Source organism: Diceros bicornis, chromosome 22 (genome assembly GCF_020826845.1).
Source record: "Diceros bicornis minor isolate mBicDic1 chromosome 22, mDicBic1.mat.cur, whole genome shotgun sequence".
Classification (NCBI taxonomy): Eukaryota; Metazoa; Chordata; class Mammalia; order Perissodactyla; family Rhinocerotidae; genus Diceros; species Diceros bicornis.
Genome location: NC_080761.1, coordinates 59,105,771 through 59,128,698, shown reverse-complemented (window position 1 = coordinate 59,128,698; position 22,928 = coordinate 59,105,771). Strand labels below are relative to the sequence as shown.

Genomic DNA, 22,928 nt, shown 5'->3' with positions numbered 1-22,928 from the left:
TTTTTGATACGTGACTGCTGACAGCTTGTAAACCTTATCCTCCTCCTTCCCCTCTGTCCACATCTGGGTAAGCGCATAAGAAAGCCTGCGTGCTCCCCATTTGGAATGGGCAAGTCAAACCACACTAGCCCCAGCCCCAGTCCGACCATAGGAAAGCCAGAGCCAGCCGCCACCCTTGCTGTCAGGCAGCTTGGGAGCTGCCCTTCCCTCCCCGGAATCCTTGTTACGTGAGCAACAAGCTTCTTCACACCCACGTGGGACGTGCGGCACCATCAGTCTCAATATCTGAACCCATCACACTCTGCAGTGGCCTCAACACCGTCTGTGTGGTGGGCAACAACGAGTGCCTGGTGGAACATGGGGGTGGAGAGTGGACACCCATTGTTCCGTGCCCACACCTTCCCCTCCTTCTAACAGCATCCCCTTCCTCTGAGGAACTTTCCCTCATGGGCTGGCACACCCTTGATCAGTACATACAATGGAATACCATGCAGCCATAAAAAGAACACAGCAACTCTGTATCTCACAGGAAAAAACTCTTCAATACATATTGCTGAGTGAAGAAAAGCAAAAGAGAAAACAATATGAGTGTAGTATATTATTCATTAAAATTTTTTATATTGAAGTATTTTTTTTTGAGGAAGATTGGCCCTGAGCTAACATCTGTGCCAGTCTTCCTCTATTTTGTATGTGGGATGCCGCCACAGTGTGGCTGACCAGCAGTATGTAGGTCTGTGCCTGGGATCCGAACCCATGAACCGTGGGCCCCCCAAGTGGAGCATGCAACTTAACCACTACACCACCGGGCCGGCCCTTAAAGTATTTTTAATTGAGGTATAATTTTCATACAGTAGTTTTGACAAATGCATACTGTCATGTGACCACCGCTACAATCAAGACATAAAATTCTCTCCATCCCAACAAACCCCTTATGCCCCCTTGTAGTCACCGCCTGCCCACCCCCCGCCCCAGCCCCTGGCAGCCACGTCCAGACTTTCATCCAGTGCACAGGCTTTTCAGTCTGGCGTCTCTTGCTCAGCAGAAGGCACTTGAGTCACCTGTGGTGTATGTGTCAGTAGTTGGGTCCATGGTATGGATGGACCTCACCAGTTGAAGGACATCTGAGTTGTTTCCAGATTTGGGTGATTAATGATAAAGCTGCTGTAAACATTTTAATATTTTTGTGTGAATGTAAGTTTTTATTTTCTTGGGTAAATACTTAGGAGTGGAACTGCTGGGTCGCATGGTGAGTGTATGTTTAACTTCATAAGAAACTACCAGACTGTTTTCCAAAGCGCCTGCACCATCCTGCATTCCCACCAGCAGCATGTGTGGCTCCCCAATCCCGCCTGTGTTCTGTGGTCCAGGGAGATTGTAAGGCGAGAAGAGATCTGCGAGATACTCACTGGGGAGAGGGGTGGAAACTGGAGGTGGGGTTACGTCAAAGTGGAGTTTAACTTTAGCTTTAACCACTTAATTTTTATAGTGAGAATGCATTTGCTAATTACTTGTATAATTAATTAAAGAGGAATGAAAATTTGATATTTCTCACTGAAAAGAAAGAAGGGGGAAACTTATAGAAATATGGCAGGCTGACATGACCATATCCACCCTCCCCCACCATTTTAAACGTCCAGAAATTCTGGATTAAGTATAACATATTTTAAGTACATAGTCAAGCTCAAAAGACAGAAGTAGAAATGTCCCAAGAGCCATAAATAAGGAGAGAACTCCAAACCAGGACAGGATCTGGCGCTGGGCAGCCCGCACGGTCTCAGAGCAGATCTGGGCCCTGGGCTGGGACACAGAGATGGGAGAACAGCCTAGGCTGTGTCCCACGGGAGCTCGGGTGGTCCTCCCAGAGCGTGGAGCCTCCAAATCTCCTGTCAGTTGAAAGGAGAGGAGAAAAACTGCCAGCCACCTGAGGAAGCTGCAGGGAGCTAGGTAGGCAGAGAAACCCACCTCTCTAGATCCCTTCAGAGAGACAGTCTCAGTTTACCCTGCCTATATGTGGTCTCCGCAGAAGCCCAAGTCCAGGAAGGAAGGTCAGTTGTAGGTGCAGGGACTCCCTCGGGCTCTGGGAGACGCCCCTGTGGAACTGCCTGGAGGGACATGCTCACACCTGTACTCACAGAACCGTCAGAAAAGACCCCAGCTGAAGCAGGTGCACACTGAAAAATTGTACATGAATTGAAAAAACAAACCTCTGTTCAGTGAGAATTACAGAAGAATCTGGACAAAAACTACAGAGTAAAAGGTTAAAGTTATCAAAGTGCTAACTGAAAAATATAAACCTAATTAAAAACATAGGACAGTTTTTTTACAAAACCGTATTCAAAAAAGAAAATTGACATCTATAAATTTTTTTTTTTTGTAAGGAGTGTCTGTCAAAAACCTGCAGCAAACATTATATTAATGGTGAAATATTGAAAGCTTTCTCCTGGAGACCAGCAATGAAGAAAAGATGCCTGCTCTCACCATTTCTTTTCAGAATGGCATTGGAGGTCTAGTTAGCACAATAAGGCAACAAATAAAGAAAGTGAAAGATAATGATGATTGTAAAAAATATATATATATATAAATTTTTTTTAATGTCATTAGGATTTAAAAAATTTAAAAACCAGTGGGTAAGTCAAACAACAGGTTAGATATTGCTAAGGAGAAAATTAGAAGATTTATTTGAAGAAATCACCGAAAAGAACAGTAAGATAATTAGATGGAAAATATATGAGTTCAGGTCAGAAGCATGGAATGAGGTGGTTCACAGAATCTAGTAAGAGTTCCAGGAGAATGAAATAGACACCATGTTTAAAGAGAAGGACGTGCCCTTGTCCCAGCCCAGAGAGTCTGAATGACAAGATTCTCTGTGAAAAGAGGGGCCAGGTGAGATGAAGAGGAGTGGGCAGCCTTAGGAGCCCCCAGGACCAGGGCCACGGTGCAGGGTCCAGGGGGAGGAGGGACCGAGCACTCGCCCTGCAGGGACAGTCAGCTGCCGTCTGAGCCCCGTGAGCGGTGTGTGTGTGAGGTTGTGATGAACACAACATCTGCATCACTGAGAATTTTACTTCTCTTCATACATGAATGTGTCGTTCAGAACTTATAAGGAGGAGAAAGAAAGAAAAAGAGGAACTGCCCAACTGTTTTACAGAGTGGCTGCACCATCTTAAATTCTCACCAACAGAGGTTCCACTTCCCCACGTGCTCACCAGCACTTGTTGTTGTGTCTTTTTTATTACAGCTGTTCTGTGGGTGTAAAGTAATTCTGCATGCTTTCAAGGTAGATTTCAAACTAAGCATCCTGCACGTCTATTTTCTACATCAAACTATTTTATTTCAAGTTATTTATGATAGTTCAAGTTGTTGCTGAATGCATTTCTAAACTACCTTATCTTACAAAGTCTAGTTGTAATTGAAATTGGGAATAGCCATATGTTCACAATTCCTGACTCCTTATCAGTTTCTGTTCAATCTCTGATTATGATGTTTTTCATGTGTTCAAAATAGTGTATTGGTCTGATAAACACAAACTGCACAGCGTCACCACCACCACCCCTCCCCCCAAAAAAGGCTGATTATTTTTTTGCTCCAGGAACTTCAAGATTGGTTATTCAGGAGAGGTATGTTTGAGGTGAGCACCTTCCTCTGTAATCAGCTAAGTGATTTCATGTGTCCATAGCTGTGTTTGCATAAGTCAGGGTCGCCAGCCCAGTCATCTAGGGGTTAGCCCTCACGAGAATGTCACTGTCACTGTCCCATACGAAGTGGACAGAAAAGGTCCAGGTGTTGGCAGGTGCTCTGGGAAGGAGTAGAAGGCCCGGGAGCAGGTTTCACTGGTGGTGTGGCAGTGGAGCACACTTCAGCAAGGGGTCCTCGCTCCTCGATTCTGTTAGTAGAACAGACTGTTAGCTGCTTGTTCTGAGGTTTTCTTCAAACTCAAACTTCGGTTTCTTCTCTGCATGTTCTTGCTTTCTAAGAGGCAGTGAAGCGCATCTGGTTGGTATTCAGTGCTTATGGCACGCGTAAATAAAGAACACTCTTTCTGTCACGTGTGCAAATGCTGTGCTTCCAGCTATTGATTTTAAAAACAGCACAGAATTTGTATTTGTCCGAGGTTGAAGTATGACTTTTAGGAAATTGGAATCTGTCCTTTGGCTGTTTTCTTTTTCAAAAAAAAACATGGACAACTTGACTTTGCTGGCCTGCACCCTCTGTTTCCACATCCTCCCATGGCCAGGCCACAGCATCCACGTTGGACAGTTGTTGTGCAAGTCCCTGGGGTCCAGAGGCCCAAGCCCCTTCCAGCCCTTCAACACCGTGTTTCTGTGTTCCCAAAGAAAGCTAAGAATTGTGCGGGCCTTTTCCATTTCTTTAGTCAGCTGCAGCCTCTGGAAATGAGTATTTTTCTTCAAATATTATTTAAATTTACAGGTTAGCTGAATTCTTAATAGAAGGAGATTATGGAACATAAGTAGAACGCTCACAAACTTGCAAACAAATGCCTCTACAACTAAAATTTTCATGTAACAAAGATTTGTAAGCTGCAGCTTTTGGCCCATTTATTTCAAATGTGATGCAACTAATTCTAGACGAGCAAAATCATGTGGACTATATTTGCAGGATAGACAAGTGTTAAGCAATTGAACTTTTGTGTAAATGGGCCAAGAGGGAGTCAATGGTAAAATCTCCATGTTTTCAGACAACTTGAAGCCTTTCCACACAATGAAATACCGAGAGGATGGGAATACACAGAAAAGTAATCAAAAATCATTGTGCATAAGATAGGACCTTCAGGGAAAAAAATCTAAAAAATACCTATTGAAAGATGTGCCCTGTCTGTCCATCATGACCCAAGAAAAGGCATATTGACGGCTCCCCTGAGCAGCATTTCAGATGCCTACAGTCAAGACAGGCTTGCAGATTGCTAGTCTTACTCCAGGAAGATCAAGGAAAAGAAAGTAGACTTTATGTTCTTTGTGCCAAATCCTGGATGTCTGTGCACGATATTTCATGCATTTATGGTCACTGCTCTTCAGGAGAGACATGACAGAGCTGGGAAAGACCTCAGCCAAGACAGCAGAGTGATCAGAATGGCTGCAGGACTTCCAGACGAAAAGGAGCAGAGGCTTCTCCCCCAGACGGCAGCAGAGAGGAGGCCTTCATGCACTCACTTATTTACTGTCTGTCGGCTCCGCCAGCTCCTAGGCTTCCTGGGCTCTGTCTTTTGTTTTTTTAACTTTTTGTTGTAATATGTACATACAGAAAAGGGCACACATCGTAAATATACAGTCGGATGATTTTTCACAAATGAACTCATAGAAGTACCAGCCAGATGAGGAAGCAGCCATCAAGCAGCTCCTGTGCCCCTTCAGTCATTTCCCCACAGGGTCAGCCCTGCCACACAATAGGGCAGGGTGACAGGGTCAGCCTGTTGCTCCACTCAGTGTCCGTGAGGTTCGTCCACGTGAGGATAAGTGGTGATGGTTGCCTCACTGCTGCGTGGGTGAGCCACCAAGCATTCGCCCTGTCTTCTGTTCCTGGACCTTTCCAGGTTGATTATAAGTTGTGCTGCTATGCGCATGTCTTCTGGTGACACATGTACATGTTTATGTTGTAGAATTGTTGATTCTTAGGGTAGATGTGTGTTCAGCTTTAGGAGGTGTTTCCAAACAGTTTTCCAAAGTACCTGTGCCCATTACACTCACCAGCAGTGTGTGAGGGGTCCACTTGCTCACTCAGTTTCAACTCTGGTTCTGTCTATCGTGTGTAGCCATTTGGGTGTGCATGTCGTGGTATTCCATTGTGGTTTTTATTTGCATTTCCCTGATGCTGAGGGTTATTTTGTTCACCAGGCCACACCCAGCATTTAACAGAGTGCCTAGGGGTTTTTTTTCCCCCCCAAAGCCCTAGCAGATAGTTGTATGTCATAGTTGCACATCCTTCTAGTTGCTGTATGTGGGACACGGCCTCAGCATGGCCCGAGAAGCGGTGCGTCAGTGCACGCCCGGGATCCGAACCCGGGCCACCAGTAGCTGAGCGCGCGCACTTGACTGCTAAGCCACGGGGCCGGCCCCTGGGGTTTTTATTAGAGCTCTTTGAACATAGGTGACAGAGGCTAGGACAGAAACCCAGCTCACATTGGCTTACAGAAAAAGGAAAGTTAGTGGCTGCAGCAGGAGTCGAGGGCTGGAATAGCTCACACAGGTGAAAGGGTTGCCACGCATTGGGGTTACACCCCAATAGAGGATTCTCCTCCCATTAGAGCCCCGCACCTCGCACTGTCCTCTGCCTAGCAGCACGCGGTTGCACACAACCCAGAAGAGGCTGCCCGCAGCCCCGGGCAGTCTCTGCCCAGCTGAGCGACCTCTGCGGGAAGAGGCTTCATCCTCCCAGCGGCCATCTGTCAGCTGGGCCAGGCGGGCCATTCGCTGTTTGTGAGAAGCTGACAGTCTGATGACCTGAGTTAGTCCAGTTCATGGTATATGTACCCTCATCATGTGTGAGAGGATGAACTTGAAATGCTTCTACTAAGGAGTCCTCTCAGAAAATAAAGCAGTTCAGGACAGCAAAGAAAATCCTTCTGCCCTCATTTCCCCAATTCAAGAGATTCCATGTGAAAATATTAATCGTTTTAAGATCTGTTTTGCCAATTCATGGATGGTCTGTGGAGAAATGAATAAATGAAAGCGTGTTCAGTGTTTGGTACTCTCCGCCACAGGTTTCGAGTCAAGTCAAGCCCAGGATCCATTGGCCCTTCCACCTGCCCGGGCCGGCAGAAGAGTGCTGCACTGAGGGTGCTGGAGGGCTGGTGGTGTGGTTTGTGGCCACACGACAAGGCTTGTGTTCTTCTAGGACCCAAAGAACAGCTATGCATTTTCTCTGAAGATCCTTTAAGTGAAAAATGGGAGCCCCTTATTAAAATAATGACGCGTAATACTTAAACCTGTGGCAGGACATAAAGGGAGATACGCAAAATAAGCATCTAGGTAAATTTTCCTGCCTCTCTCGCTAATCGCAAATGTCCTGTGGGATCCTGTGTGGGAATCCTGAAACAGAAAAAGGACATTTAGTGAAAACTAAAGAATGCTGAATAAAGTATAGACTTCAGTTATAAAAGTGATGCACTGACGTCGGTCCATTAATTGTAACAAATATACCACACCAATGTTAGATGTTAGTGATATGGGAACTCTGTACTATCTTCCCAATTTTTCTGTCAATCTAAAACTTCTAAACAATAGTTTATTTTGTAAAACCTCCAGTCGAGGGCTTTGGAAGGAGCCTGTGCACAGAGGGTCCCTGAAGCAGAAGCTTCACTGGTTTCAGAGTGAATCTGCTCTGACCTCCCTGCCGTCATCAGCACTGGGCTGGATGGGTCACCTGAAATTGGCTTCGATAAAGGCATTCGGATCAGGAGGCCAGCTCAGCATGGCTTCTTTACTTTGGGCTCCAGCTCACTGGAACAGCCTGGTTTTTCTTATTTTTACTCTGGGCATGATTTTATCTCCCCTCCTCATAAAGGTGTCCTGTGTAAAGATCTGGCACAGCTAGAACAATTGTGCAAACAGAATAAATTATCATGGTCCTTTGGACTGTTTCACTGAGGCTTGTTTTTCCCTCACGTTTTAATTCTCTTGCCCAATATTCATTTTATTTTTCCTTAACTATCAGCTGTCACTGTATTACAGAATTTCAGCCATTTACAATGTCACTTATGGAAGTTGTTCATGTCCTATTTCATCTCGTCCTGGAGGTGGGGTTGCTCTTTAAGTAGGGACACGTGTTCACTTCCTGGTTCATTTATTTTCTTCCCATTTTTAAAAACTGAAGGCATTTAACAGAGGACTCTAGAGTACAAGTTTGGACATATATCATTAGCTCTAAATATAAAATGTAATTTAAATATTATTTAAACCTTTGGGCCAGCTCCATGGCTTAGCGGTTAAGTGCGCGCACTCTGATGCTGGCGGCCTGGGTTCGGATCCCGGCCGCGCCCCAGGGCACCACTTCTCCGTCCAACCCAGGGCCGAGTCCCACGTACAGCAACTAGAAGGATGTGAACCTATGACATACAACTATCTACTGGGGCTTTGGGGGGAAAAAAATGAATAAATAAAATCTTTAAATATTATTTAAACCTTAAATTCTATACTCAAAGTATTCATCAAGTATGAAGGAAAATTACACATATTAACACGAAGGCGTTAAACACGAAAGGCCTCAAAAATAGAAGATTGAAGCACATGGCCTTTATCGGGCACCCTTCTGAAACGACAGTAGAGAAGGCTCTGAAAGGCATGCTGCACAAAGATGAAGAGGGGCGAGAGGATGGCTGCAGTAACATCCTGGAAGCTGGGGAGCAGGAGAGAGCATGGTGTTTGGTGAAGACCACAGAAAGCTGGGACCCGAGGCTTGAAGGAGGCTGGTTTGCTCTGTGGAACCTCTGGCAGCGGGGCTGTGGGCACGAGGAGAATTAGTGGAAAGTCGGCACAAGACTTCCCTCACAGTCAATATAGTCCGTCTCCACCCGGACAGAGGGCCTGGCTGAAAAAGAGAGGAACCGCCAGAAAGGGCCCAGACTCTGGGCCTGCGTCATCTGGAGAGAAGACTGGGACTTGTATTAAAAGAGGCGCAGCAAGTCTCCTTTACTAGATCACAGCCCTTTTCGGCTGGGGCGTCAGTCTTACTCACGCCTGGCGGGTGATGTGGAATATGTGAACAAACTTTCAGGGGCAATTATGTTTCCCAACACAGATGTTTTTGTTGCTACTGTCAAAGTCAGTTGCCAGCAGGAATGATGTTACAAGTTCATTGTAGTAACACTTGACCTCTGTGTATTACAACTATATTTGAATTTAGAAATGTTATATGGTAGAATTTTAGGAGCTTCGGTTTTGGAATCTGATTGCTTTAGGTTTGAATCCATTTACTAGTTGTGTAATCTTGAGCAAGTATCTTAATTTTTTGAGCCTCAGTTTCATTTAAATGGGCATTATACCAGTGATTTCAAATCACTTATGAGGTTGAAGGAGCTGATGCACATCAAGGGCATGGGGCCTGCAAAGGTTAAAGATTCAATAAGTTGTATGTGGCAGTGTTTGTGTGTGGTTTGTCTTTTGAAAAAGAAACTTAAGACCTTAAAAACTCAAAAAGTCTGTGATTCCATGAAAAAATTTAAGTGAGACCATAATAACTTTAAATTATAACTAGTTTCAATGTTTTAGACAACATTACTTTGAGATTTATGAAATAATGAGAGTTTAAACCTTAGTAATGATAAAATTGCCACTGAATATCTGAAATATTACTTTCATTATCTGCTGGCATTTCATTATTTTGCTTGCATAATTACATATTAATAACTATATGAATAGTACCTCTAAGGAGTTTCTAGCATTGATTATTACGTGTATATGTGTGTGTGTGCATTCTGCTTCTTCATTATCATTTCTGACTATTTTAAAAGAAACCAACTTTTTAACTAAGCTCTGCTGTTTAACTATTAGTCTAGGAGGAAACAGAACTACTTTTCAAAGCATGCAGTTGCTACCTGATAGCTTGGAACGACAGTCTTAAAAACAGAACTACTGCTCGGACTTCCATTCCCACCTGAACTAACCCACTTGAAGGGCTTAGTTTCTAAGGGAGCATTTGGCTTCAGCTTGATCGCAGGGCATGTGTCTCGGCTGAACATAAGCCTGACTTTGCCTGCCTGTGTCCCCTCCATTCTGTAATGGAAGGTGTAGAAGAATCACTTGTGTAGCTTTGTGCCATCATTTGATTCCATTTTCTTGACCAGGTGTTTATGGCCACGTTTCATGTGTGATCCCTCCCATCACAACTCTTCCATTTCCTGAAAGTGCTGCTTGCTGTGGGGGGTTGTTCCCATGCCAGCTGAAGAGGAGCTCTGAGTGCATGTGGGTTTGGAGAGCCACAGGGGTTTCTGCCTGTCTGGTCAGGGCTGGCCAAGGCTGGGCAGGCCCTTGCTGTCCCCTGGGGCCCTGGGATTGAGAAGGAAGGGGTGTGGGTGGAAGGTTCATCCCCGCACCCCGTCACTGTAGCCCTGCTCCTCGAGCCACCTCTGTCATCACTCCAGCAAAGGTAGAGCCATCTCCAGTGCGAGAAGCCCTGTGCACAGTCTGGGAGTCAGGTGGGAGTGCAGAGGAATCGGGCCAGGACCTTAGATGGGGAACTAACAGGTCCTGGTTTTCTTCAGGGCGACGAGGAGAGTGTGCTATTGGACACTGGAACAGGCAGCACTGGCCTTCACGTGTGAACAGGGTCAGTTGGAATGAAGCCAAAACATACGGCATCCCGAGTGACAGGCCAACTGGGAACATGCTGTGTCTCCCGGGACAGAAACTGCTAACACCAAAGATTACAGACAAACGATATAAGATTTAAACATGCAGTTATAAGATAACAGGGATTTTTTGAGGAATTTTTCTAGATTAATATAATTAAAATGAAATATGAAAAATGTAGTAAAAACTAGTAAGGCAGTAGAAGAAATATGGTCATGGCACTAAGGAATTTCAGCTGGGAATTTCTTCCTTAGTGGTTTGAGAGCCATCTTGTAACCTACACAGAAGCAGAGAAATGACACATGATCTGGGCCCTGAAGGGAGTCCTGGAGACAAGAAGGCATTTGAGGAACGGAAAACAGAGTAAAAAAAAGAAGAAAAGAAAGAAAGAAACATTTCAGTCTTGGGGCTGAGGAGGACACTGTCCCAGGTGCGATGGGAAACATGTGAGGGGCTGAGCATCTCACAGAGCAGAGAAGTCCCGCACATGCCCTGGTTTTATCCCGAGGGCCACACAGGGCAGACTCAGCTCCCCTCTCCACGGGCCCCAGGCTGAACAGTCACTAGGCCATCCAGGTATGACTTGGGTGGTGGGTTCTTTAAATATAATCTGCTATACTTCTGCCTCCTAGGCTCACTTCCCAAAAGAAAACACGGTTAAAAATGTAGTATGGCTCCCTCCAGACCCTTGCTTGCGCTCTCTCTTGGGGCCCTGCACTGGCGCCTCCTCAGGTTTCCAGGTCTCTCAGATCCAGGCTGCCTGGGGCGCCCCGTGTCCTCTGGGGGACCCGGTCTGCCAGGCTTCCTCTGTGGGATGGCCAGGCAGTAACTGTGGGCTTTGCCCATGTGGTCTCTGCATCACAGCACAAGAGCAGCCACAGACTGCCCACGCAGGCGAGCATGCCTGTGTTCCAACAAGACTTTATTATGGACACTGAAGTTTGAATTTCATATAATTTTCATATGGCAGAAACTCTTCTTTTGATTTTTTTTTTGACCATTTACAAATGTAAAAACCATTTTAGCTGGCAGGCCAAGCAGACACGGAGGCTGCAGAATTTGTAACGGCTGTAGTTTGCTTCCCCCTTCCTGGTGGCACAGCATCCGTTCATGTGGGACTTTCTGGTAATAAAACCTCCCAAGTCTTTATTTTAAAAATACTGTTGGAATATATTTCTAATAAGGTGAGCCCCTGAGACTCTCCTGGTTCTTCCCAAGTCTCACAAAACAAGAAAAGGATGAAGGGAGGATGGGGGCAAAGTGGCCGGTCTGTCCGGGAGCCACCAGGATGAGGAAGGCCGAGAGCGGGCGCAGGCCAGGCTGGGGCAGCGGGACGTTTGAACAGGCCCTGGGGGTCCTAGACATCAGTGAGTCACGCCTAGAGTCTGTGTGTGTGTCCACAGTTGGTGCTGCGATGACAGCCGGCTTTCTCAGGGTCAGAGCCCCGGTGGGCTTGGAACAGGATTTCTGGTTGTTTGTTTGACCAAGCGGCATGTAGGACACGTTTGGTACTTCCCTCTGGACCAGTGATGTCTCACAGCTGCTCAGCACTTCCCAGTTGTTTTCCTGGACGGTTCGTATGGTGTGACCCTCAGGAGCCGGTATCTGACAGACCCCCTGGGGTCTGGTCTCTGCCCCCTCATTTTTACCAAGCAGAGTGTCTCTTGTTCAGATGTGTGTCTCATCCCCAGGACCACAGCCAGGAAAGCTGGGGCTATGTAGTTTGCGAGAGGCGACTCGGCAGCAGAGCACTTCATCTTACCTCATGGGATGTTCACTGTGACAACATAAGTAGAGTCTAGAAAAACTGGTTAAAATAAAGTCCACCCATTAGACTTGGAAATACAGTCTTTCCATCGACTATGTCATCAGCAGACTTGAAAATAGGTCTCCTTTTATCCAGCCCGTAGCTTCGGGGATTTTGTTAAAATTTCACTTCAATGGTGTGTCCTAAGTGCACTTTGTGGAAATGAGAACCTTCCATCTCTTCTGGTTGTGGGGCTAATCAGAAAGTTTCCAAGTGGAACCTCCCGGGCTGCAGCCTGTTGGCTCTGGTGTGTCCTGTTACTTCAGACGGTTGTGATGATACCAAGGATTTCTTCTCCAGAATTGCCCTGAAACAGTCTTCCCTTCCCTGTGATAGCTCCTCACAGTCTGAGATCCCACCACCACCGCTGCAGCCCTTCCTCTGACCAAGAGGACAGAGCCCAGGCTGGCACTTGGCCCAGAAAACTCAGTAAATGCCAGTGACTGCTGCCTGGTCAGGGTGTGTCCTGCTGTCCTCCCGGCCGCAGCCTTCCCTTCCCTGGGCAGAGGCACAGGCTGATCCAGTCAGTCATGGGGGTGAGGAGGGCCGAGTGACTGACGGCCGGAAGGAGGAAGGCTGGAGGACCCTGGAGGTGGACCGAGGTGTCAGGCGATCTCGTGCCTGTTTGTTCTCAGCGTGTGCGCAGGATTCAGGAGGGCCATGGTGTGCGTGTGCTTGGGCTGAGTCCCATCAACCTGTCCTTCCAGCTCTTTCCCCAGAGGGCCTGGAAGCACTGAACCCCAGGAGTGGAGTCCAGTCCTGCTTCCTAAATACCGTGGGCTCCGTGGAGAAACGCTGATTCCCATTGAATAAATCAGTAACCTGTGAGTCGACACGGATACAAGACTCATCCAGAAGGGACAGCTCGCCCTTCTGGTGGAAAGCGCTAGTCCACCTGGAAGGAACGAGGGGACAGACAGTCACCCGATGGCAGCCCCCGTGTCGCTGACTCAGCCTCAGGGCAGCAGTGGGATGAGGAGCTGGAGGGTGTCCTGGTCTCAGGATGTCCCCCCGGAAAACACCAATTACGAGGGAAAATGGTGACTTTTGGGCACCGGCGCAGCAGCGTTTCCACGGCGTTCCCAACGTGGCGTCGTAAGGAGATGTCAGACCAGACTGCAGCCTGGGGGGGGGGGTCAGCTGCAGCAGGCGTGGGAGAGAGCCGGGGACATTGAGGGGGCATTTTCTGGTGGAGAAGGTTTTGGTAAAGCAGGAGGATGGCCCCGTCTGGGGAAACACACACTGAGTGTCTGGGGGTGAGCGGCATCATGTCTGCAGCCCACCCTAGAAGTGGACGAGTGACAGCGGGTGTCACATGGGTGAGCCCACAGGGAGGTGACAGAGGCCCAACCCAGGCGGAGCACTGGGCAGAGGCCCCCCCGACCGCCTCCCCGTCACTTGGCACTACATGTACACATACTGACTTCCAGAACAACGCCTGGCACAAAGGCCCTTGCAAAGAATGCCGCTTACCTGAGGGGAGCAAAGCTGCTCTAGCTCTCAGACTGGAGGAACGTTCCTTGTAGACACAAGCTTATGTCTGGAACACAGCCTCTCTTTAAAGTCAGGTTTACTGAGGTCTGACTGATGTATAATAAAAGCACCCTTTTGAACTGTGGAGTTTGCTGAGTTCTGACAGATGTCTCTGCAGTCGTCATCCTTTCCCTTGGCGACTCCTGCTGTTCTCTCCTTTGCTACAGTCTCACGAGTGAAATCATACACCATGTGGTCTTTGGTGTCTGGCTTCTTCCACTCGGCCTGTTGCATCTGCGGTTGGCCCATGCCGTTGAGTGGGTAACACTGCGGACCCCGTTCCGTTGTATGGGTGGTGCCCGCTGTTTCCACACCCACGGGGGAGATAGGACCTGGTTCACCTTGTGAAAGGATCACTCACTGTTTCCCGTTTGGGGCTCTTATTAATGGACAGTTTGCTTGCAATTCTTTGTATGGACACATGTTTTCATTTCTCTTAGGTGGGACTGCTGGATCACACGGTAAGTCTATGTTTAACTTTGTAAGAAGCTATCAAACTTATCCAGTTCCCACCAGCAGTGTATGATAGTTCTGCTTGCTCCACATCTTCACCAAAACTTGGTATTATTAGTCTTTTTGATATTAGCCATTCTGGTAGGTGCATGGTGGTATCTCATTGTGGTTTTAATTTGCATTTCCCTAAAGACTAGTGATGATATCTTTTGCCTTCCACATCTCTTCTATGGTTAAGTATCTTTAAATCCTTTGACCATTATTTAAAATTGGGTATTTGTCTTATTATTGAGTTGTAAGTGTTCTTTACATATTCTAGATACAAGTTTTTGCCAATATTTTCACTCAGTCTGAGGCTGGCCTTTTTCTTAACAATGGCTTTTAAGAGCAGTAGTTTATAATTATGATGAAGCCAATTTATCAATTACCCAATTTATTTTTCTTTCTTGGATCCTGCTTTTTGTTTTGTTTCTGAGAAATCTTTGGCTAACCCAGGATTACAAAGATTTTTCTCCTATATTTTCTTTCAGAAGTTTCATAATTTTAGCTCTTACCTTTATATCCATGATCCACTCATCTTGAGTAAATTTTTGTTTATGGTATGGGGTAAGCACTGATGTTCATTTTTCTACATATAGCCATCCAGTGGTCCCAGCACCATCTGCTGAGAAGCCTGAGTAAGTTTTGTCCCACAGTGTGACCTCACTGATCTCACATATCTCTGGACCAGGCTATCTTCAAAATACAAAATGTTGTTAAACTGTGATTGGAACAAAGACAATTAAATGGGGAAGGAAAAGTCTTTTTTTTTATTTTTAATTTTTTTTTCGCTGAGGAAGATTCTCCCTAAGCTAACATCTGTGCCAATCCTCCTCTACTTAGTATGTGGGTTGCCACCCCAGCATGGCTGCTGACGAGTGGTGTATGTCCGCACCCAGGAACTGAACCCGGGCCGCCGAAGCAGCGCACGTTGAACTTAACCACTAGGCCATGGAGCTGGCCCGCAGCTCCATGTCTTGTCTTTTTTTTTTTTTAAAGATTTTATTTATTTATTTTTTTCCCCCCAAAGCCCCAGCAGACAGTTGCATGTCATAGCTGCACATCCTTCTAGTTGCCGCACATGGGACGCGGCCTCAGCATGGCCGGAGAAGCCGTGTGTCGGTGCGCGCCCGGGATCCAAACCCGGGCCGCCAGCAGCAGAGCACGCGCACTGGAACCGCTAAGCCACGGGACCGGCCCTCCATGTCTTTTCAACAACTGGTTGAAACAACAGTCTTTCAACAACTGGTGCTAGGACAACTGAATATTCACAGGCAAAAGAATGAAGCTGAATCTCTACTTGATACCATATACAAAAATTAACTCACAATGGATCAAAAACCTAATTCTAAGAGCTAAAATATAAAACTCTTAGAAGAAAACATAGGTGTAAATCTGTGACCCTGGATTAAGCAATGGTTTCTTAGCTATGACACCAAAAGCATAAGCAAAAAAAGAACAAAAATAGATAAATTGGACTTCATAAAAATTAAAAATTTTAGGTAAGTGATACCATTAAGGAAGTAAAAAGACAATCCACAGAATGGGAGAACATTTTAGCAAACCAGATATCTGATAAGTGATTTGTATCTAGAATATATAAAGAACTATTACAACTCAATAATAAAAAGAAAAATAACCCAGTTAAAGAACAGGCAAAGGATCTGAATAGACATTTCTCCAAAGAAGGTGTACAAGTGGTCAATAAGCACATGAAAAGATGTTCAACATCATCAGCCATCAAGGAAATGCAAATCAAAACCACAATGAGATACCACCTCACACCTACTAGGATAGCTAGAGTTAAAAAAAAAAAAGGAAAATAAGTGTTGGCAAGGAGACGGGGAAATCAGAACCCTCATACACTACTGATGGAATTATAAAAACGGTGCAGCCACTGTGGAAAACATCTTGGCAACTCCTCAAGTGATTACATAGAGTTATCGTGTGACCCAGCAGTTCCACTTGGTATGTACCCAAGAGAAATGAAAACATAAGTCCACACAAAAACTTGTGCACAAATGTTCAGAGCAGTATTATTCCCAGTGGCCAAAAAGTAGAAACCACCCAAGTGTCCATCGGCTGATGAATAAACAAAAGACAGGGATATGCTGGGATATCTGGCATATCCATCTAGTATAATGTTACTCAGCATTGTCAAGGAATGAAGCACTGATGATGAGCCCTGAAAACATGCCAAGTGAAAGAGGCCAGTCACAAAAGACCACATATTATGTGATTCCATTTGTATGAAGTGTCTAGAATAGGAAGACCTATAGAGACAGCAAGTGGATTAGTGGTTGCTTATGGCTGGATCGGGGGTGCGGGGGTACCAAGGGGATAAAGAGGCAGTAGCTAGAGGCAGTAGCTAAAGTGTACAGGGTTTCTTTATGGGGTGATGAAAATGTTCTGGAGATAGAAAGTGGTGAAGGTTGCATAACCTTGTAAATATGCTAAAATCCACTGAATTATACACTTTAAAGGAGTAAATTTTATGTGAAATATATCTCAATTTTTTTAAAAAATGATTGAATCAGCCAGACATAATCTTTGGGAAAAGATTAAAGTCAAGATGAATTAACATATCTGTGGACACTCAAGGGTACATTTAAACTCAGGATTCAAGGTTTCCCATTCCTTTAAGTGGGAGGCAGGCGAGGGGTGATCTGGTCATTCCTCTTCGGCACTGGGCTGGAAGGGCTGATACATAACACAAGGCTGGTTTTCACTAAAGCTCTGTTAAAAATTCTGTTCCCTTTGGACCAGCGTCCAGCACTATTCCAACAGCAGAGTGGGTCTCAGACGTACAACTGGGGCTGGATATAGAATTACCAACATTCTCACAGCCACTCCTTTTCTATCTTGAATGCCAACTCCAGGCATATGGCTGGCAGCTGAATAAACACCCGTTCTGAATCGCCACTTAGGACAAGCTTCCTGTGGAAGGTGCAGAGCACCCGCATCATGCAGCCTCTTGCAACACTGTGAGCACACAGGCCTCTCGTTCGCTCCTTTTCTGTACCAGACCTGGGCTGTGGTTTTATTGGTGGCAGAAGGTGAAGTATCTGAGGTGCTTTCCAGATCAGCTGATAACTTCCTAGTTAACCTTTGTGTGTGTGTGTGTGGCTATTTTTCATGGAGAGTATTCTGACACATATTGGCCAGATCTCGGCCTTATCAGAGTACGTCCACCTTGTTAGCCCCTTCTTGGTGACTCGGTCATCTTTTGTGAATGTCAAATATAATATATAAACCTTTCAATCACTGTCAAAATGTGCTGATCTTATGCTAAGTGACCTCAAGCCCATTTTGCATGTAGAATTATATCATTTTTCACAACTTTTCTGTCTTCTCCCTCAAAGCCATCTGGTCACATCTGTTGCTGAGAGCCACCCTTTGCGTTTCTAATAATCAGCGATCATGTATACGCTCCACTCTTCACGCTGTCTGCCTGGGCTGCTCATCAGCCTCTCATTGCTTTCTTCCCCATCTCTGTTGTGCTCTGAACATTTGAGGTCACCAGGCAAGTGAATGAAGATGGATAAACAAGGCAATATTATTAACTCATATAAAAGGAAACTTTCCACACAACCCCCAAAATGCTCTCCAGAAACACACACTGAATGGCTGACCTCTTCCTAATATCAGCATTTCTGCTTTTGGGTTTTTTTATTTTAAAAACTAAAGGGAGTACATTTTATTTTTTTCTGAAAGCTTCTAAGCTAAACCCTCCTTTTGTTCATGAGGGGAAGGCCTGGAGAGGCTGCGAGGTCTGCTGGAGGCTGAGCCTGCAGCCAGCTTCTGCTGCTCTTGGGCCCCACGCTGGAGCCGGCCAGGCCACGTGGTGCCACAGCTCCGCCTGGGGAGACACTGCCACAGTCACATGTTCCCCTTTACATTCCTTGTACAGTTGTTATTAATTTAGAAGAGCTTGAGGTTTAAAAATCAACCAGTACTTTCCATTTAAAACACGTAGGTATACATTTTCTCATAGTTGCGCTGAAACTAGACATCATCTGTGAGCTTAAACCAGGCCCGCCCGGCATCTGGTCAGGATGGCTTGGTGTCTGGACATGTTCTTGCTCTATCAGCATCTTTCATACACAGGGTCTGGGAGCACTGGCCTCTCACGCTGGCAACAAGCTCAGTGATGTGTGGGCTGGTCTTTTAAGAGCCGTGACACGTCTTTTGTCCCCACAAGACCCCATCTGACAGAGCTGACTTGGTTCAGTCCACCAAGGACCTGTGGCCTCCAAAGGCCCCAGGCTCTGCCCACTCACAGTTTCAGCCCCTTGTCTCGGGGGTTCTCTGACTGGCTGCTAGACAGGCATTTCTCAGATGAAGCTGCACCTCGCTGTTCTTCCGTGAGGCTTGGGACGGCCATGATGGCAGGGCTTGCACCTGACTCCAGTGTCAGCTCCCGTGTCTTTCAAAAGCTGACCCTAGGAACTGGAAACCTCACTGTGGAGCTTACTTTAAAAGTCTGCCGTCACCCTAACCTTGCAATCTCTTCTCACAAGAGCAATCAAAAGACAGTTTTCCAGGACCTGAGAAGATGGAGCCACCTGTTACTCTATCTATCATGAACATCCGTTCAGGTTCCCGCAAAGCTTTGTTGTTGTTCTGATGACTGGAGAGTCAAGTGTAAATCGAGGTGTCATTTCTGGTATTCTCTAGTTTTGTGGGGTGGGGGGGTTGCTGCTGCAAATACTAGAAAGAAGTGAACGTTTCCAGAATTATTATATTATGTGGGGGAAAGCCAACCCTGACTTAGAGTTGCAAGCCTAGAAATTTGTGAAATTCTACTTCATTTCCCTGTATACTTTTGACTCTAAAATGGTACCCACCGTTGAGAAGCTGACCTAGCAGCACACGCTCCCCGAAACCCCGTCACCCAGAATAGCTGGGCATGAGCCTGGGGGAGACACTCGGGTTGCCAGGGGAGTCCAGGTGGCCCCACGCCGTGCAGGAGCCGTCTGCCACAGTTACTAACGCGTGGGCCAGGGCCATTTGGCAGCAAGTGTCAGGATGGAGCGGGTGGGAGCATCTACTCTGGTGGGCACCAGCTCATGGCCCTCAGTTGGAAAGGCTTTTAAGGCCGAATGCTAAAGTTCTAGAGAAAAACAGTGGTTTTACAATGAGAAACCTGGCAGACACCTCGTCCCCTCAGTCATCAGGTCAGCATCACCTTGATGAGTCAGCCGGACTCTCCACTCAGGAGGGCACTTCACAGCGGGCCTGACCGGCTTCCTCAAGCCACCCTTTGTCATGAGAGACAAGGACAGACGGAGGGGCTGCCCCAGATCAGAGGGGACTCAGGAGGCAGGACGGTCAAATGCTGCAGGGCCTGGGTGGGCAAACCGGTGATACGGGACTGAAGTTGTTCTGTAGCGTGTTCACACCGGGGAGTGGACAGTGTGGGAGCTAGAGGCTGTGGGGCAGTGTGAAGATCTAGAATGGGCGGCGCCGTGAGCACAGGCAGGAGTGGGGATGGCCGTGGCCAGGGCACCATGATGCCACACACTGGTCGAGCCAGTGCCCATCCGAAACCTAAACACTTCAGGGCACGTAGGAGACACTTCAGACAGGTTTTCGCTTCGTTTCAGTCACCTGGAACAGCGTCCTCGCGCCCCATAACCTCTCTGTGTCTTCTCCCCACAGGAGAAATACCCAGAGGCCGTGCACCTCACGGAGGGGGCCTCCTCCAGCTGCATGGGGGTCCGGAGCACCAGCCAGCCAGGGTGAGTGCAGACGCCCATGGGGGCCTGGGCTGTCCTTGCCAGCCAAGTCCCTCCCCAGCACCCAGACGGTCATTTCCTGTTGAAAACGAGGATTAGAAGTAGTAGGAAGTGTAAGCCACCTCACTGACGTCTGGATCTGCCTGTGGAGTCACAGCAGATCTGCAGCCGCCACTGAGCCAGGTCCCAGGTAAGGGAGGGTGTGGCGACAGGGCCAGCTCAGCACAGGGGCCCTTGGGGGCCAAGGACGGGGGCCAGGAGGAGGCAGAGCTGTTTCTACCCCTTTGCCTCTCTTAGAAAAGGTCGGGAGGCACCGGCAGGAGTGAGGGGAGGACATGCTTGGGCTCCTTCTCCCCCGTGGGCACCTTGTGTGCACCTGGAGAGCAGCCTGGACGTGCTGTGCTGTTAAGACCCGCGGACAAGTCTGAAGAGGCCGTGTGTGGACATGGAGGCTTCGGGACATGTCTTCTGGGTTATCGTCACCTCTGGTGGTGCCTGTAGCTGTAGTTTGTTCGTTTTCCCACCAGTAACTTTTAAGTTCCTGTTGCTCTACATCCTGTGCTTCGCTTGTACTGTCACACTAGTATGTATCTTACCGTAGTCTTGGTTTTCGGTTTCCTGTTTGTTAATAATATCGAACATCTTTAAGTTTAACTGGCCGTACTTCCTCCACACCTCTGGTAGACGTCCTTAGGAGCAGGGGCGGCTGGGCATGGCCCCAGGAACTTGAGGAAGGTCGGAAGAGAGGGGTGTTCTCCCACAGAGACAGACAGGTGCTGCATACCATTCACTTATTCAACCAGATTTCAAACAGCACTTAGCGACATCTCTGCCTCTTTCAGGTTTGAATTAGTCATTGTTTGGAGGATACAAATTGGTGAAGAAGGAAAGGTTTTGCCGAAGCTGGATCTCCTCACTCAAGTGCCACTGGGAGGTAGGGCCTGTGTGGATGTTCCTTATGTGCCCCACAGAGACGCTCCTTACCTTGTCTGGTATATGGCAAGAATCAAAAAAGTTGAAAAATCTCATTAATGTACTTTTTACCTCCATTTAAAAATTATTCTTATCAATAATTGCTCAAAAAGCAAAGGGGATTGCTCCCCCCAGCCCCTACGGCTGAATGCACCAGGGCATCTTCTGTCTCTGCCTCTGGCCCACAGGGAAGTGCTTCAGGCACTGTCACAACAGTCAGCCCAGCGTCCCAGTCAGTCAGCGTGGCAATCAGGAAGGAGGGGAGGGTCTGGTGAAGTCTCTTACCCACTTGTTTTCTTTATAGCCCTGGAGCTGGACAAGAACCGAGTCACAGAAACTGCTCCTCTCAGCTTCCGAACCCTGCTGGGTGTGCTGGGCATCGAAGCCACTCTAGAGAGCCTGATAAAATTACTTAGCACAGAGGCAAACGACTAGTTCCCAGACACTGAGCACGCAGGAGTGAGACACTGCACCCGGAGGCATGAGGTTTATTGAGTATAAACATTTGCTACTTTCCACGTAGAAACCATACCTTCTGAACATGTTGTCTATGCAGTTATGGCACATTGAAAAATAAATACAGCTATAAATAAAAAACGCCAAACAAGTAACACTTCGAGTATTTCTAAAATAATAACATTTGAGAAAGTACAGGAGTGTGTGTCCATCTTTGGATGTGGGGAGCGGCTGTGCTCCCACCTCACACACAGTCTGAGGGCGGAGACAGCACCAGCCTGTCTCAAAGGCCGGCCCCCCTCCTTCCTCCTGCTGCCCACCACTAGGGGGTCTTGGAGGTTCCTTGCGATGGAGATACCCTGGGGAGACGCAGCGCCCTCCCCACCTCCTGACTCTGGAAGGCAACACTGGAGTCAGTCACAGCGCCTCTCAGCAAGTCCTCTGACATTCATGCTTGGTCGTCCACAAAAACATGGACACAGTAAGACAGCAGAGACAGCATCGTCCCTTCACAGGGGGCCTTAGCACCCCGGTCCCTCCACACACACAGAAATAGGGTCTCTCTTCAAGGCCCCCAGAGTCTCAGTGCTGCACAGACCTCAGGTACCCGTTTATAATGTTGTCAGAATCAGTGAAAATACTGTTCCGACCAAATGAACGCTGCAGTCGGGAAGATGTGGGGGTGGAGTGTGAGCAGAGCAAAGGGCTGAGCCAAGACTGCATAAGCAGGGGGCGCTCGTCTGTCTCCTCCTCCCCCCAAGTGGAAGGCAGTAGTTTGTTTCAGGCTGTCCAGGCCAGCCAGGACAGGCCTGAGAGGCTGCCCAGCCCATCATCTCCTCGAGGGGCCAGAGTTCCGTGCACAGGCGAGACCATCCTCACCCCAGGCCGGCAACAAGGAACGACCTCAGGTCAAAACAACACTGACTGACAGCCGCTTCCCTCCACGCTGTGGAGCCTGAACTCGCCCCTGGGAAGGCGGCTCCATGCACATTCCTGCAGGTAGAGTCTCCAAAGGCCCCGGACCCCACACACTCGGATGAGAGACTTGCATCATCTGAGTATCTTTTTGCACCTCCAAGTGTGGAAGCAAGAAATAAATGTTTGTTTGTTAGGACAGAATTGAAGAATAAATTCTAGAAGAGTTAGCTTGATTCAAGCAAGTGTAATTTTCAAGTTATCACAAAATTCCCCACAAAAATTTACAATCAGCAAAATATTCTTAATTTTCATGTAGCATTTTCATACAATTCCATGGTTTCACTAAAATTATAATATTATGTTACAGTAAGCCTTCATTAGTCCCTCAAAATGATGATATAAATAATCAATCTGTACAGCCTACCATAGAATAAAAAACCAAAGCCAGGATTCCCAAGTTTTCAATAGCAGCCGGGCACACTTTTGGTGACCCCAACAAAAACCCTCTTGGTGCCAGCCAGGAGACGCTCATCTTGCAGAAGCAGGGCCTCGGGCAGCCCTGACAGGGAGGTGGCCCAGCACCACTCAAGGCCACAAACCCCACAAGTCTCAGTGAAACCCGAGAGAGGAACAGGTATGGTGAGGAAGGAAAACTCAATGCTGGCTCTGGCAGAACTGGCTGAGGTTCCCCAAATACCCAAACAAGCCATG

The 22,928-nt window shown here is 47.3% G+C and overlaps 1 protein-coding gene across 2 annotated transcripts in view; it reads left to right on the top strand.

The window, feature by feature from the left end:
- CENPP (centromere protein P) overlaps nt 1–21,454 on the top strand; it is a 212,276-nt gene extending 190,822 nt beyond the window's left edge. The window contains exons 6-8 of one of the 2 annotated variants that reach the window (XM_058566115.1): nt 19,795–19,874; nt 20,714–20,805; nt 21,148–21,454. In XM_058566115.1, the coding sequence (XP_058422098.1) occupies nt 19,795–19,874; nt 20,714–20,805; nt 21,148–21,278 (303 nt within the window). In that variant the 3' untranslated portion in view covers nt 21,279–21,454. Of the gene's footprint in view, nt 1–2,378; nt 2,550–19,794; nt 19,875–20,713; nt 20,806–21,147 lie in introns of those variants that run through there. The other variant, XM_058566118.1, reaches the window with a different exon arrangement.
- The last annotated feature ends 1,474 nt before the right edge of the window (nt 21,455–22,928 follow it).